At 41.7% G+C, this 14950-nt stretch overlaps 1 protein-coding gene across 3 annotated transcripts in view; it reads right to left on the bottom strand.

The window, feature by feature from the left end:
• The window catches only part of TUBGCP3 (tubulin gamma complex component 3), a 116582-nt gene that overhangs the window by 30773 nt on the left and 70859 nt on the right, over nt 1-14950 (bottom strand). For all 3 annotated transcript variants that reach the window (XM_075061484.1, XM_032791843.2, XM_075061485.1), the window contains 3 exons: nt 7321-7510; nt 5859-5994; nt 4974-5042 (listed from right to left, as the gene is read on the bottom strand). In XM_075061484.1, the coding sequence (XP_074917585.1) occupies nt 4974-5042; nt 5859-5994; nt 7321-7510 (395 nt within the window). The remainder of the gene's footprint in view (nt 1-4973; nt 5043-5858; nt 5995-7320; nt 7511-14950) is intronic.

The following is a 14950-nucleotide window of genomic DNA, read 5'->3' as shown; positions in this document are numbered from 1 at the left end:
CCAACAAAGGAATAAGCCTTGAACAATGACAGAGTTTCTTTACACTGGACTGTGTAAGCTTCCCTATGGTTATCAATACAAATAAGACACTGATTCTTTTTAACCTGTTAGACTTTCTTAACACCCTCAAAGAGAGAGCAAGAGCTGATCTGAATAAGTAACTTCCGGACCTCTTTTCGGACACACACAGCGCTCTTTCAGTGTATGAAGATATTTTTCTCTTACTTCACTGGGGTGGACAGGACAGGAAGAGAAACTGGCTGAGTCAAGTGGGAAAAGGGAACCCATCTTGGGAAAGACAACAGGAAAAAGCAATGATTAAGCCTATCCCAATGATAAACCAGGAACATATCCCTGCATGAAAGAGCATAAAAGTTTCCCCATATACCCATCATCAAGCAGATAGCTGCCAGAAAAAAAAAGTTTAAATGTGAGACTCTCTCAGATATTCCTAAGGACCACGTCACAAGATGGCTGGCCCCTTAAGGGGAGAAGCATCTAAGACCACCTATGACAAGCTTAATTCATTTTCCAGGTGAGAGGAAGGAAGATTCTGTGACAAATGGATCAGGTGACCAATCAAACCTCTAATTAGGGAAAAGAATGTGGGAGAGAGAGAGAAGCTCAAGTGGGAGCCTGTAACAAACCATCTAGGATAGATGGGAAGGCTAGGCAGGACAGAAGCATGGGTGCCTGGCTTGAGGAAACAGCTGCAGGTGAGTGCTAGAGAGAGAGAGAGAGGCAGGCTCCTCCACAGAGTAAAGGGACTGTTTGGATGATAACCCAACTCCAGGAAGGAGAGCTGGGGGGAAAGAGACTGAACTGTGACCATTCTCCAGGAAGGAGGGCTGAGGCCTCCTTCATTATGGAGTTCATTATGAAGCACCTACTCTTCCTAACCCTGCCAAAAAAACCCAAACAAAACAGCATGTGGGAGTGGGATGTGTAGCCCATGAACCCCTCAATGCCAACTGGCAAGGTGGTTACAAGAATATCCTGATTCTGTCATGTACATTCTGGGTCACCAAAGAATGGCACATGGGATCTTACATGAAAGCCAGTATCGCAATGGTTGTTAATAGCGTTGTGAAATGTATGTACAGATGCTATGTAAGGGGTTACGTATGTTTACTGAAAATGTTTTAATGTATGTATTAATGTACAGTTGACAAATGGATTTTCTGACAGAAAAGTGAATCTCTCTGTTGGCATGTAAATTAAGCATTGTAAGCTACCACAATGGAGAGTCATTTACATATGAAGTCAACAGAGGGGCAACACACCAGAGAATAAAATAAGCCACAGAGGCTTATCCTGACTCAGTACAAACAATAAACTTTGGGGGAATATAAACAGAAGGCAAGGAACACACCCCTTTATCCTGCACCTAAGGAAAGTAATTGGGCAGTGTGATTACAGTCATGAAAAGTTGGATCACAACCAGCCTTGGTCACTACAAAGGACATTTGGGGTGAGATAACAGGCTAAGCTAAGGAGGTTATGTTTAGCCTCTAGAAAGCTTGTTATACTTTTGTTTTGTATGTAACCCTTTTGTTTCCACTAACCCTACTCACTATTTCTTGAATCTTTGATGGCAAACTTATTTATAGTGAAAACAACACTATATCTTAGTGTTGTGGTATTATACAGGAAGCTAATCCTGAGTTGAATCAAACAGGCTGGTGTGTATGTTGTTCCCTTGGGGGCAGCAGGCCCAGTATTTCTGAGAGTGTTCAATGGAGAAGGGGCTAGATACTACAGGAGAATGCTTCAAAGGAACGCAGCAACTGGGGTACACCTGTTAACCTGCAAGCCAAAGGAAGGCATAGCCCAGAGGAGACTGCTTAGGTGGGTAACAGGCTGATGTCGTCAGTAAAGCACAAGGAAGGCACAAGCAGGTTTCCCTCACACTGGAGCCCTGACAGGGCGGTGGTAACAAGGTGATGCAAAATCCTGGGTACTTTGAGAACTGTCACAGGAAGAATCACCACAAGAAAAAAATAGACAAAAAGACCCAGATTTCAGAAATGCACATGCTCAAATGTTATATGTCTATTTACCACAACTGAATGCAATCCTGGTAATTGTGCATATGCTATTTGGAAAATCTGGGCCCAATAGCCCAAGTCCAGCCCTCTTGCTTGGTTCTGTCCACCTGCTGGAAACAGGAAAACAATTAAGCAGGATTGGCCAGATACCCTCTTTATAGGGACAGACATGTCATAAAAACTTTGCTCCCTCCCATCTCCATCTCCTAGTATTACGATCTGTACCAACTGTCTAGGCTGGTCTATGGACACTGCTAAGTCATCCTTTTTGCTTAATCTCAACTGTTTTATCTGCAGATGCAAGAGGAGAAACTCTCTCTCTCTCTCTCTCACACACACACACACACACACACACACACACGTTAAATATAGTTGAACTGTAGTCCATTAAGAATAAAAGTCTTATGTATACAGAGATCTGAAGCACTAGCAGAGATATTTTCTAATGCATTCCTGAGCAACACACAGTGCTTGTCTAAAGCATTTTCCTCTTGTTAACTGAAACAGCAACTGCAAGCTTTCCAAGTACTAACACAGGGGTAGGCAACCTATGGCATGTGTGCCAAAGGCAGCACGCGAGCTGATTTTCACTGGCACTCACACTGCCTGGGTCCTGGCCACCAGTCCGGGGGGCTCTGCATTTTAATTTAATTTTAAATGAAGCTTCTTAAACATTTTAAAAACCTTATTTACTTTACATCCAATAGTTTAGTTATATATTATAGACTTATAGAAAGAGGACTTCTGAAAACATTAAAATGTATTACTGGCACACGAAACCTTAAATTAGAGTGAATAAATGAAGACTCAGCACACCACTTCTGAAAGGCTGCCGACCCCTGTACTACCACTAACACTTCGGACTGCAGAAATGTAGCATTTTCACTTATCCAGCGTATACCTACACTGGACATGCTTATACCATATGTATTTTGATTTTTACATTTGCAACAGTGAAGAGGCTTCTATAAACACACTTTAAGACATACATGAACAAAGATCAACATTGCTATATTATTATACTCTTGACTTGATTAGGAATAAGATATATAAATGCATTAAATGTTATATGGGTTTCTATACATTAGATTTACAGATTACTGTATGACAGTAAGTTACATCACTTAAAAAATTTTCTATATTTCTAAGGATGCTCTTGCCATTTTCAATTTATAGCAGGATCATAAACCTCCATTTTCATTATGGTTCCATCACTATTCCCATTACAAACCCTTGGGATCTGTCAGACGAGAAAGCACTTCTTGTTCTTGGCAGGTTCTGAACACCTTTCAATTCCCAATAAGATAACTAGGAGTTAAGAATGCCCAGCACTCTCCTAGAAGTGCTCAGTATTTCTTTTGCTATTCATGTGCAGTTTTAATATTCCTCTTCAAATGTGACCTTCAAAAGGTCTCCCAAACAAAGGTTTGCTGGCTGGCTTCCCTGTAATTTAAAAATGAAGTGACATTTTGTTCAAAGTGCTCAGAAAAAACAAACTCAGGATCCAGTGAGACTTTAATCCTTCATAAAAAGATGCTAATTTTTCTACACTGGTTCCTAAAAATATCACTTTGCTTGAGAGCATGAAGCACACAGCCCTTCACCAAACCTAGTTTCTAGTGGACAGCTGTACACCTCAAACCCCTCACACCCAATTTTCCTCCTCTACTGAATGAGCTATTCTAGAATAGCATAAGAGTTGCAGACATGGGTACTATGGTGCATTTGTGGAGGAGCCTGCATCCTGGCTGATGCATGGGGGATAGATAGCAGTGTAGACAATCAAAAGTTCCAGGAAAAGAGACCACATTTCTGTGTATGTTAAAAGGAACTCACTGGAATCTAGAGATTTTACTCTGGATGAAGTAGCAGGGGCTGGTAGGGATAAGAACTTAATTTTTTCAAAAAGTATTTTAGTCAATTTTAACGTTTAACAAACAAGCAGTGATATGTTTCACTGGCAACTGATGAACTTAATATTTGATCCCATTATTTCTAAGTAGCAGCATTTAAATTTACAATGAACATAACATTCCTTTTTTACGTCCCCTTTAAATCAATTATGTTAAGTACATTCTATGTGTTTAATTACTTGCTCAGCTGTCTACATCTTTGAATGGTAAAAAGTTATGTAAATTTTTGTTTACCAGGAACTGTAAAAGTGAAAAAAATGGATACACAGAAAGCGTCTGTATTATTGCTGAAAGTCATTTCATCACAACTGAGAATTGCACCATGTTTCTCCAAATGGTAATGTCAAATGGTGAAAATTAAATTAAGGGAGGTGGTTTGAAGAAAAAAGTTTATATGGATGAGTAATGTGAGAATGGATGAACAAATTAGAGGCCCAGAGAGGTATTTTTCTCCTTTCTCTAACTATACAACCATGTAAAATACCTTCTGCTGGTCACTGAGACCTCTTTAAAAAAAAAAAAAAAAAAAAAAAAAAAAAAAAAAGAAAGCGCACTGAAATTCTTTACATACGGTAAAAGCATTTTGAACAATAGTGCAACTATTTTCTCAGTTTTAATGAATACTACATATCAAATTTAACTAGTACAAACAGATTCCCCTAAACATATTTTACACTTTCTTGCAAATTATCCCAAATTAGTTGCTACAGTCTAGAAATAATGGCAGAAAATGAACAATCCATTTATTAAGTACTTGCTAAAATCTTGCTGGAACAAATGAATTATTTATTTTAAGTAATGAATGTTTTAACTGTAGCATTTTAGCAGTCATTAATAATTTAGAGAAATTGAGATTTTGGTTGAACTGTTAATACAATGGGTGCATCTGACATGCCAAATAATCTCTTTAATCATCTATTTCTAGAGTAAAAAGGCTATTTTAATAACAAAGCATTTAGCAATCTAAATGGATATCTGAGAAATCCACACAAACTACAAGAAAAAGCCTTACCGTTGCAATTGGCCCATCCACATGATAGTCTAGACTGAAGACATCCCATCCAGTATCACCAGGAGATACCTATATGAAAAAAAAAATGCTATATTTAGTCAAGTACCAAAGTCTGCACATGGCTGAAATCTTGTTTACTGTTCCCCCAAGAACTATGAAAAAGTAGTTACATTTGCCAAAAATGGCTTCTAACAATATATATTATATTGATAGTTTTCACAAAGAAATACTACAACTCTGTTTCGTTGGTTTACTAACATGTAGATTAGATATCTTGAGGCTAAGCACCACATACTCCCAATAAACTCCTATAATTTACAGAAGCATCTCTGATACAAGGCTGCCCCAGAAAATATTCACTGTTCATTTTCTTCATGATTCCATACCACCAGTGACACAAAGACCTTGCCTCTGTTCTCAGAGTGGTGACTGAAGGAGCTAATTTCAGCCCCCTGATTCTGGGCTACCAGCCCCTGTTTAAACAACAGCAGACCGCTCCCTTCTCTCTCTCTCTCTCTCATATTGCTAGTGTTAGGGACCTTATATCAGCAGAGGATCAAACTTAGCAGAGGTAATCTTACACGTGTGGGGTGGGGAGAGGAGGAAATAGTTGGTGTAGAAGGAGGCTGTGTGTCATCCACCAGCTTTACACCAAAGATTCACTCTAACATTAGATGAGTAGAAGCAATTCTCTGCTGCGAATCTCCAGCCAGGGTAAGGCCAGTTTGTGCTGTGTGAGCAATACAAGTAACCTTAGTGGACAGAAGAATGTGACTCAGCATGAATAGAGATTAGAAGTTCACCTGATGCTGATCCAAGAGCTAATTTTAGATATTTATACCCAGAAAATAACTTTCATGTCAGAAACTGAATGACACAGAATACCTCCAGAAGTCTAACATCCAACCGTTTGAGGATCTCAGGATTATCAAACTGTGCATTAGTTGCCCTGACAGCTGTTTCAAGGATTCCTGTCAGATTATGCTGATACAAAGTGGTAGCTGGTCGGGCAAGCTCTGGCCTAGAGGTTACAAAATAAAGTCATTATATACAGTTTATGACATTGTATAGTATTTACTTTGCATTATGGTAGCAAATGCAGTGAGTTTGTACAACAACATTTAAAAATTTCTCTCCAAATTGTACTTTCAGAGTTAAGGACAACTGCCTACATTCACTACCTGAACGACTGAGAAATGAAACATTAATAACATTGAGAGATTTTAAGTAATTTGTCTATTTGTTTATATAACACAAACATCAGTGCTAGTGCTAGATTTATTACCATTTGATGCAAGTAATTATTTTAAAGATTATATTAGTATCCAACATAAAACTGTTCTATAATTTAAGCCACATTTACAATTAGAATGAACTATCGTTTATTTGTACTGTATTAATATGAAAGCTACAACCAGCAAGCCACTAATTTTAGTTAGTGGGTATGCTGATAAAAGTATCTCAAGCCCATAATCCTCAATTTAATAGGAACTTTTTAAAGATCTACATCAAGAGGTGGTTTTTTCCCCCACTAGAAAGTTCCTCACTATGTGTGTGTCAAATACAGTATTGATTCTATACACCATCCCTAGGTTTTTTTGCTGCACATTATTTGCTTTCTTAAAAAGTGCAGTGCACACATTTCATCAATAAAAAATGTTGGCCAAAGTTGTTTTTGATGTTTATCAAGTTAATGGAAGCTTTGTAATACACAATCTGTTTTGCAGAAAAAGGAGAGCTGCTTAATGGATCTTTTTCCTTCCTACACATGAAATTTCAGCAACATGACCACGAACTAAAACAAGACGCTATGCAAGTATGCTTCTTACGAACTCAGCTGGGCACTTATGCCTGCAGTTGAGGGAGCTAAATGTTAAAGTTGTGAGCTGTCAGTTGAAGCTGTAATCATAAATATTAACTACGCACGCTAAACATTTTGAGGGGAAAAAAAAAAAATCAAAGAAATACGCTAAAAAGGATGTAGAAATGTTGTGTTTATAGCAGTGCTCATGAGTGGTTTTTTAAGAGTATTACAAATAGAAACAGAATATAGAAGTCACAGAGCACAGCCACTGGAATGCAGGCAGCCCAGGGCACATCAGGAGGGAGAGGGTAACAGTAGTTTAGCTTTTAAAGATTTTGAAATTTCTTCTTTCATACTTGCTACTTACAGGAAAAAACAAATTTCAACTAATACTAAAAGGTGAAAAAATCCAGTCTAATATTTTGTTGAATCTAAGGATGTCTAGGTAACCCTTATAATAATAAAATATTAGCTGCATTAAAATGTTTTCTTTCTAGAAAATGATCTGTTGTATATTTGCAAATAATAGAAATGTCATCTTACTTAAGCAAGTCCATTAAGTGTCTTATAAAATCTCCTTGACCGAGAAGTAAGTAGCGCCTCATAGCCTGCATGTGCTCCAGTAAATTGTATTTTTTATTGAAAACATCCAGCAAGTATTTGCTGGTCTCAAAGTAAGCTGCATCGATTTTTCCCTGAAATGCATTTTCCAAATCTGTGAACAAGTCAGCAGCTACAAAAACAAAACACAGAAAATACAAGGATTATTAATATATGTATTTAAGAAAAACATTGAAGATGAAAAAAATAAATACAAATGTAGAGGTACTACCACTTCCACAGATTCTAATTCTCTATTTCTGAACTGACCTACCTATGAAGCAGGTCTGGAGTAGCCGGTACATCAGTGTCAAACAACATTAGGCAAAGATTGCCAATATTGCCCTTCAAATTAAGATCTCATACTATTTTATAACTTTTACAGCAAATGTCTACTTTCTCCAGCTGCTGTCATATTGCAGCTTTCAGGATCACACACTGTTCTGCAACCACCCAACAGAAAATACGAATAGGATGTGTATGCAAAAAGGGACAAGGCAAAATGTGATGGCTTTAAATAAAACAACTCTTTAAAAGTTGAGAGAGAGTTGTGGGTTAATAATGTAAACAACGTTTTAAAGAGTTAAATTGTAATCTTGACATTCTATTTAGAGCTAAAAACACTAGTCAGACCAATGAAATTGTACAAAGGGACAGAAGTTATAAACGGTGGCAGAAATGTAACAGTGAGATTTAAATGTGGGGGAAGAGGTAAGCAACCAAGAAATGATATACTTGGGGGAAATAGTTGAAATACATACATACCAGGAAGGAGAAACCTAGGGCATGTCTACACTTACCTCCGGAGCAATGGATCCAGTGAGGGTCGATTTATTGGATCTAGTGAAGACGGGATAAAATCGACCGCCAAGCGCTCTCCCATCGACTCCAGTACTCCACCGGAGCGAGAAGCATAGGTGGAGTCGATGGGGGAGTCAGCAGTCGACCTATCGCAGTGAAGACACCGCAGTAAGTAGCTCTAAGTACGTAAACTTCAGCTACACTATTTTCACAGCTGAAATTGCGTAACTTACAGCGACTTAGCTCTCCCTTACTCCCGAGTGTAGACCAGGCCCAAGGAAGCACCACTGTTGCAAGAGACTTAAGTGTGAGTGGAAAGTAAATTTAGTATTACTGATCATGAGCATGCAAAAAGCAAGCATCAGGCTAAAAAGTCATAAGATTGACTAAGAAGTTGTGAGATTTTTAGAAAAATAATAAATTTATGGTAGTTTATATGCCTTCTGGTGATTGAACCTTTAGAGTTCACATTCCAGTTTCTCTCTACAACCACGCAGGCTAGAAAATTACTTTTTTTTTAAAAATGAAAGCTGAGATTCTCATCTAATCACATGAATCCAGGAGCTGGGGCTTTAAGGAAAAACATGAAATATCACAAGACTCAATAAAAAAAGTTACAAGAGTTAGCAGCACCTGAGGCACTGATCATAGCAGCACAGGAACAGGCACTGAGCACCAGATCCATTGAAGCAGGGGTCTACCACACAAGAGAGGACCCAAGGTGCAGACTGTGCAGAGAGGCCTCAGAGACAGTCCAACACATAGTGGCAGGATGTAAGATGCAGGCAGGAACAGCATACACTGAACGGCACAACCAAGTGGCTGCAATTGTGTTTAGGAACATCTGCACAGCGTATGGGCTAGACCTCCCAAGACCATATGGAGATTCCACAGAAGGTTGTGGAGAATAGCATGGCTAAGATTCTGTGGACTTCCAGATCCAGACGGACAGGCCAGGTACTGGCCAATCAACCAGACATCATGGTAATAGACAAGGACCAGAAGACCAGTGGTGGTGATAGATACAGCAGTGCCAATGACAGCAACATCAGGAAGAAGAATATGAGAAGCTGGAGAAGTACCATGCCTGAAAGAAGAATTAGAGGGATGTGGAAAGTGAAAGCCAAATGGTCCCATGGTGGTAGGACCCTGGGCTGTGACTCCTAAGCTGGGTGAGTGGCTCCAACAATCCCAGGAACAACAGCAGCAGCTCTCTGTCCAGAAGAGTGCAGTGCTAGCAGAACAGCTAAGATACTGCGGCAGAACACCTCAAAACTCCCAGCCTCTGGTAGAGGACCCGAGGTTGAGGAAGACACATACCACCCATACGGGGTGAGAGGGGAATTTTTTTTATATATATATTATATATATATTATATAATAATTAATATATAATATATATATATAATATATATATATAATATATTATATATATATTATACAAACTATTCATGGAGACGAGACAAGAGAACCTTGTGAAAATTGATGGAATGCTACTACACAACAGTATACCTACATGAGAGATATATGAAGACGTATGAGGATACTGTGAATGGACAAAACAACCCATACATTCCACACCAATCAGATGAACCAGCTACGAATTACCCAACAACGCTCAACCATAGTAAAGAGAACGCTCTCTTCTTTCACAGCGCCCTTGAGACATAAGACCAACTCCACATTACATCCCAGACTCAAGGAAGAACATCTGGAAGAACAATGGATGTGCACCAGGCCACCACCTGAAAGCTGAAACTTCACTGTCCACCCCCTCCATTAGCAGAGCACAGCAGCTGATATGAGCATAAGATCATGAAAAACTAAGCTACAGTCAATCCTCGAGACCGATTAACCAAGCTCAAGTGAGAATACCATCATGATAGTTATGTTGTAGAAGATGCCACAAGTAGAAGCCTCATCACAATCCCTACTACCACCATAACTCAAACCAATGAACTGTATTACGCTACAGCCTCTGTAATCCTGGAGATTGCTGGCTACACGATCAAAGCAAGAACAACAAGTATGTACCCCACCCTGGGAAAATGAGGCTTGGAGGATAAGATCAAGGGACTCGGAGAGAAAGTATCAGCTGGTGGAACTACAGAAGGGGGTGTACAGATATTAAGATAAGACTTGCTACTGAAAAAATACAAGGGCCTGACTCCATCTGAAGCCCTAGAGACTGCTAAACAAAGGCTCACAGCACTGCTACCAGGCTAAGGAGATACACTAGAGAAGCAAGAGGCCAAAAAAGTAAATGCCCTGTTCTCACAGCCGGAACCATCCAAGGTGTACTCCCCAACTGCATTGCAACACCACAATAACAGCATAAGCCACCAGCAGCAGATAAACTGAACAGTACTGGACGAACATATGGGAGAGAAGAGAAGAACGTTCATAACACCAGTGCAAAGTGCTGCAGACCTGAGAACAGAGCACAGCAATCTCCCAAACAGAAAACCAGTTCACCTCAAGTAGAAGAATCCAGCAGCGGGTCAAAACATGAAGAGCTGGACAGCACCTGGACCAGACATGATCCACACCGTACTGTCTAAAGAAATTAACAGCAGTGCATGAACGCCCTAGCAGCACAGATGAACCACTGCTAGCAGCAGGCTCCCCACCCAAACTGGCTAACACAAGAAAGGACAGTGCTGATCATGAAAGACCCCTGCAACGGGGACAGAACCAGCCAACTACCGGCCAATACCTGCCTCCCACAACATGGAAAGTCTTTACCAGCATCATTAGACTTTGGGCCAAAAGGCAAAGCTTGTAACTCCCGGGGAACCCCACCCCAAATTGGGCCCCCAGTTTTACATTGAGCACAGCTCAAGATGGCATGGGAACAACACCAAGAGGCTCAAAACACCAGTTGCTCATAGACTAGGAGCAGTCGCCTAGAACTCAAGGTCTAGACAGGACCAATCTGGCCACAAGCCTGGATTGACTATAGGAAAGCCTATGGGACTCAATGCCGCACACGTGGATCGCGTGAAGTGTCTGGCGCTATACAAAGTCAACAGGACACTAATGACCTTCCTCAAGAACGTCATGGGGACTATGGAAACAACACTAGAAGTCAACTCAAGCAACTTGGCACAAGTGGCCATCAAGTGCGCATATACCAAGGTTGATGCACTGTCCCCGCTGCTTCTGCATTAGGCTTAAACCCCCTCAACCAGATAATCACAAGGGACTGGATACGGGTACATTCAGGAGTGGAACTACCAGCAGGCCACCTCCTCTACATGGATGACATCAAGCTGGTATGCTAAGAATGAACAGACATCGGACTCGCTAACTCCACCTGACCGGATCTACAGTGAGGAGTATCGGAGAGGTCATTCGGACTGGGAGAAGTTGCCGGATGGTAGTCGAAGAGAGGAAACCGGTAGTCAAAGACTGATGGGTGGAACTACCAGCGGGCCACATAGCAGACATACAGACCAGCTACAAGCTACCTTGGCATCCCCAGTCACATGGAAACCACGATGAGGAAGCAAGGAAACAGCAACATCCGTATACACCAAAGGATAAACAGGTCCTGAAGACCAGCCTCAGTGGAAGAACAAGATCCACGCATCAACGGATACGCCCTTCCGGTCATCAGATACCCTGCCCGGTATAGTTGAGCTGCCAAAAGACGATGGAGGCTTGCCGATGTGAAAACCCGGAAGCTCCTCACAATGCACGGAGGTTTTCCACCCCAAGTCCAACACCAGAGGAACTGTATACCAGCCGGGAAAGAAGAGCGGGCGGGGCTTGGTGAGCGTCAAGGCCACTATCCTGGATGAAACCCGGAATACATCCAGGAGTACATCAGTAAGATCCCCCAAAGATGAGCTCTGAAGAATGCCTGAGGCAAGCAGCAGACATGGGCAGGAAAGACCAAGCAGAAGAAGTGCCATGGCAAGACAAGACCTCATGGGAATTACCATTCGACAGATAGCTGCAGTGGCTGACATTGGGAAATCCTACCAGTGCTGGAAAGGGCTGACTAAAGACAGCACTGAGGCACTGGATCATAGCAGCCACAGGAACAGCATGAGCACCAGATCCATTGAAGCAGGTCTACCACACTAGAGAGACCCAAGTGCAGAACCCTGCAGAGAGGCCTCAGAGACAAGTCCAACACAATTAGGTGCAGGATGTAAATGCAGGAGATAACAGCATACACTACGGCACAACCAAAGTGCTGCATTGTGTCGACAGAAACATCTGCACAGCGTTGATGGCTAGACCCTCCCAAGACCAAGATGGAGATTCCGCAAAAAGGTTGTTGGAGAATAGCAGGCTAAGATTCTGTGGACTTCCAGATCCAGACAACAGGCAGATACTAGCCAATCAACCAGACATCTGTAATAGACAAGGGACAAGAGACAGTGGTGATAGATATAGCAGTGCCAAGTGACAGCAACATCAGGAAGAAGGAATATGAGAAGCTGAACAGTACCAGGCCTGAAAAGAGAACTAGAAAGGATGTGAAACGTGAAGCCAAAGTGGTCCCAGTGGTAGGAAGCCCTCGGGGCTGCTGGACTCCTAAGCTGGGTGATGGGCTCCAACAATCCAGTGAACAACATCAGGAGCTCTCTGTCCATTAAGAGTGCAGTGCTAGAACAGCTTAAGATTACTGCGCAGAACCCTCAAAACTCCCAGGCCTCTGGTAGATGACCCGAGGTGAGGAAGACAATCATACCACCATAGGGGGTGAGAGGGAATTTTTTTTTATATATATATTATACACACACACACACACACACACACACACACACACACACTTCAAAACTGCAAGGGAATCACATCACTACATGACTCTGGTACAAATGAACCTGGAATATCGTATTTATAGCCTTCACATCTTATTACCATTGACATTGATGAAATTCAGTGAGAAACCACAAAAGTTACCAAGAGACTAGATTACATTTATAAAGAAAGATTAAGGAATAAATATGAATAACTAGGTAAATGACAAAGAGTGTGTGTGTGTGTGTGTGTGTGTGTGTGTGTGTGTGTGTGTGTGTGTGTGTGTGTGTGTGTGTGTGTGTGTGTGTGTGTGTGTGTGTAGTAGAGCTATAATAGGCTACAGATATTTTAAGAATAAATGGAGAAGAAATATTTAGGGTGATACAAGGGACTGAAACTAGAAGAAACTGAACAAAAGTAAGAAAGAACACTGACAAAATTTGAAAAATTTAAGAGTGAAATATGTTAGAACGAGATTCTCCAATGGGAAAAAGGTTGTTACATTTAAAGTTGAAGTGGACAAAGAACACTAGAAAGTGAATTGCAGGGAATAATCCTGCATTGTCCAATGGATGGAGTTAATGAATTAATCATGGCACATTGTTTGTTTTTGTAAAATAAGGAATTGGAATCTGAAAAGTGGGAATAGTTAATTTAATAACCTGTGGAACTCTCAGCCACAAGACAGAGCGCAAGCACTTAACAAGAGTCCAAAGAGAGCACAGATTATACAACAAGTTCTTGGAATGCACTGGAGACAACTTTTTATCATAGAAGGTGGAGAAAACTACTATGGGAGAAACTATTCTGGATTTTATTCTGAGAAACAGGAACGAACTAGTTGAGAATTTGAAGGTGGAAGGCTGCTTGGTGAAAGTGATTATGAAATGACAGATTTCATGATTCTAAGGAATGATAGGAAGGAAAACAGCAGAAGATAATGGACTTCAAGAAGGCAGACTTTAATAAACTCAGATAATTGGTAGGTAAGATCCTATGGGAAGCAGGTCTCAGCATTGCCATCAAGATGTTCACAAGGGAGCGGGAGGACCTTCTAGTTTTCTCCACCTGGATACCCAGGTTCTGAGCTACTCTCCTTACGTACTTCGGATGCGCCTTGTAATCCTCTTCAAGAGGCAAAATATCAGTTCCTGGGACTGCTTCATCTAAGGAAGAGGAGGAAGATGCCTGAACCAGCACAGGGCCCTGCTCTTTGCCCTCAGCACTGGCCAGGTCCTGCGATACTCTCTCTTGGTACATGGTACCAGAGCCTGGATCGTGTTCTGGTGGTGGAAGCAGTCTGGACTCCGAAGCCACCGAATATGACCTCTTGGAATGGGAACCTGCCTGTGCTGGAAATGCCCAGGGATTCCAGAAAGGCCATTGCATGGGGAACTGCCACTGTCCTGGTGGCCACGTCAGAGGTGGTACCCTTTGTCTCTGATCTATAGCAGGACAGCGTCTGCTGGAATGCCGATGATGGCTTCTCCGTGAGACGTAAGACACTGCCTCTGAGTTAGTCTCCGAAGATCCCTCCCAACACCAGGGTGGAGCGGAGCCGACTGGTGCCGGTGAGCAGTGCCAGGAGGGAGGAGACTGGGGTTGGGTTATCATGACTGGTTTCCCCTTCGAAAATATTTGAGGCCTATAGCCTGCAGAAGTCTTTCCAGTCAGTTCCACTACTGACAGCTCCTGTATGGCAGAGGACATTGGTACCAGTAGCATGAATAAGTCCCTCATCATTTCAAACACCTCCAGCATTGACAGTACCAGCAGAGTCTTAGGGCTCCAGTGCCTCTCTCATGGTGGCAAGTCTATCAGTGCCAGACTCAACAGCTCCCATTCCGGGACCAGAATCAACAGCGTGGCATGGGTTATCAATGTCACAGGGTGGCCTGATACAGGTTGTACCCTGGCAGTGTCCCTCTGTCCCACTGACCTCAGTGTTGGTGACCGGCCTTCATCAGTCTTCCTTTGCTTCTTCCTACACACCAGCGATGGTGAAAGGTGCCTCGGCT

Source organism: Chelonoidis abingdonii, chromosome 1 (assembly GCF_003597395.2).
Source record: "Chelonoidis abingdonii isolate Lonesome George chromosome 1, CheloAbing_2.0, whole genome shotgun sequence".
Taxonomy (NCBI): Eukaryota; Metazoa; Chordata; order Testudines; family Testudinidae; genus Chelonoidis; species Chelonoidis abingdonii.
Note: the sequence above shows the minus strand (reverse complement) of the source record. Positions and strands in the feature narration are given on the sequence as shown.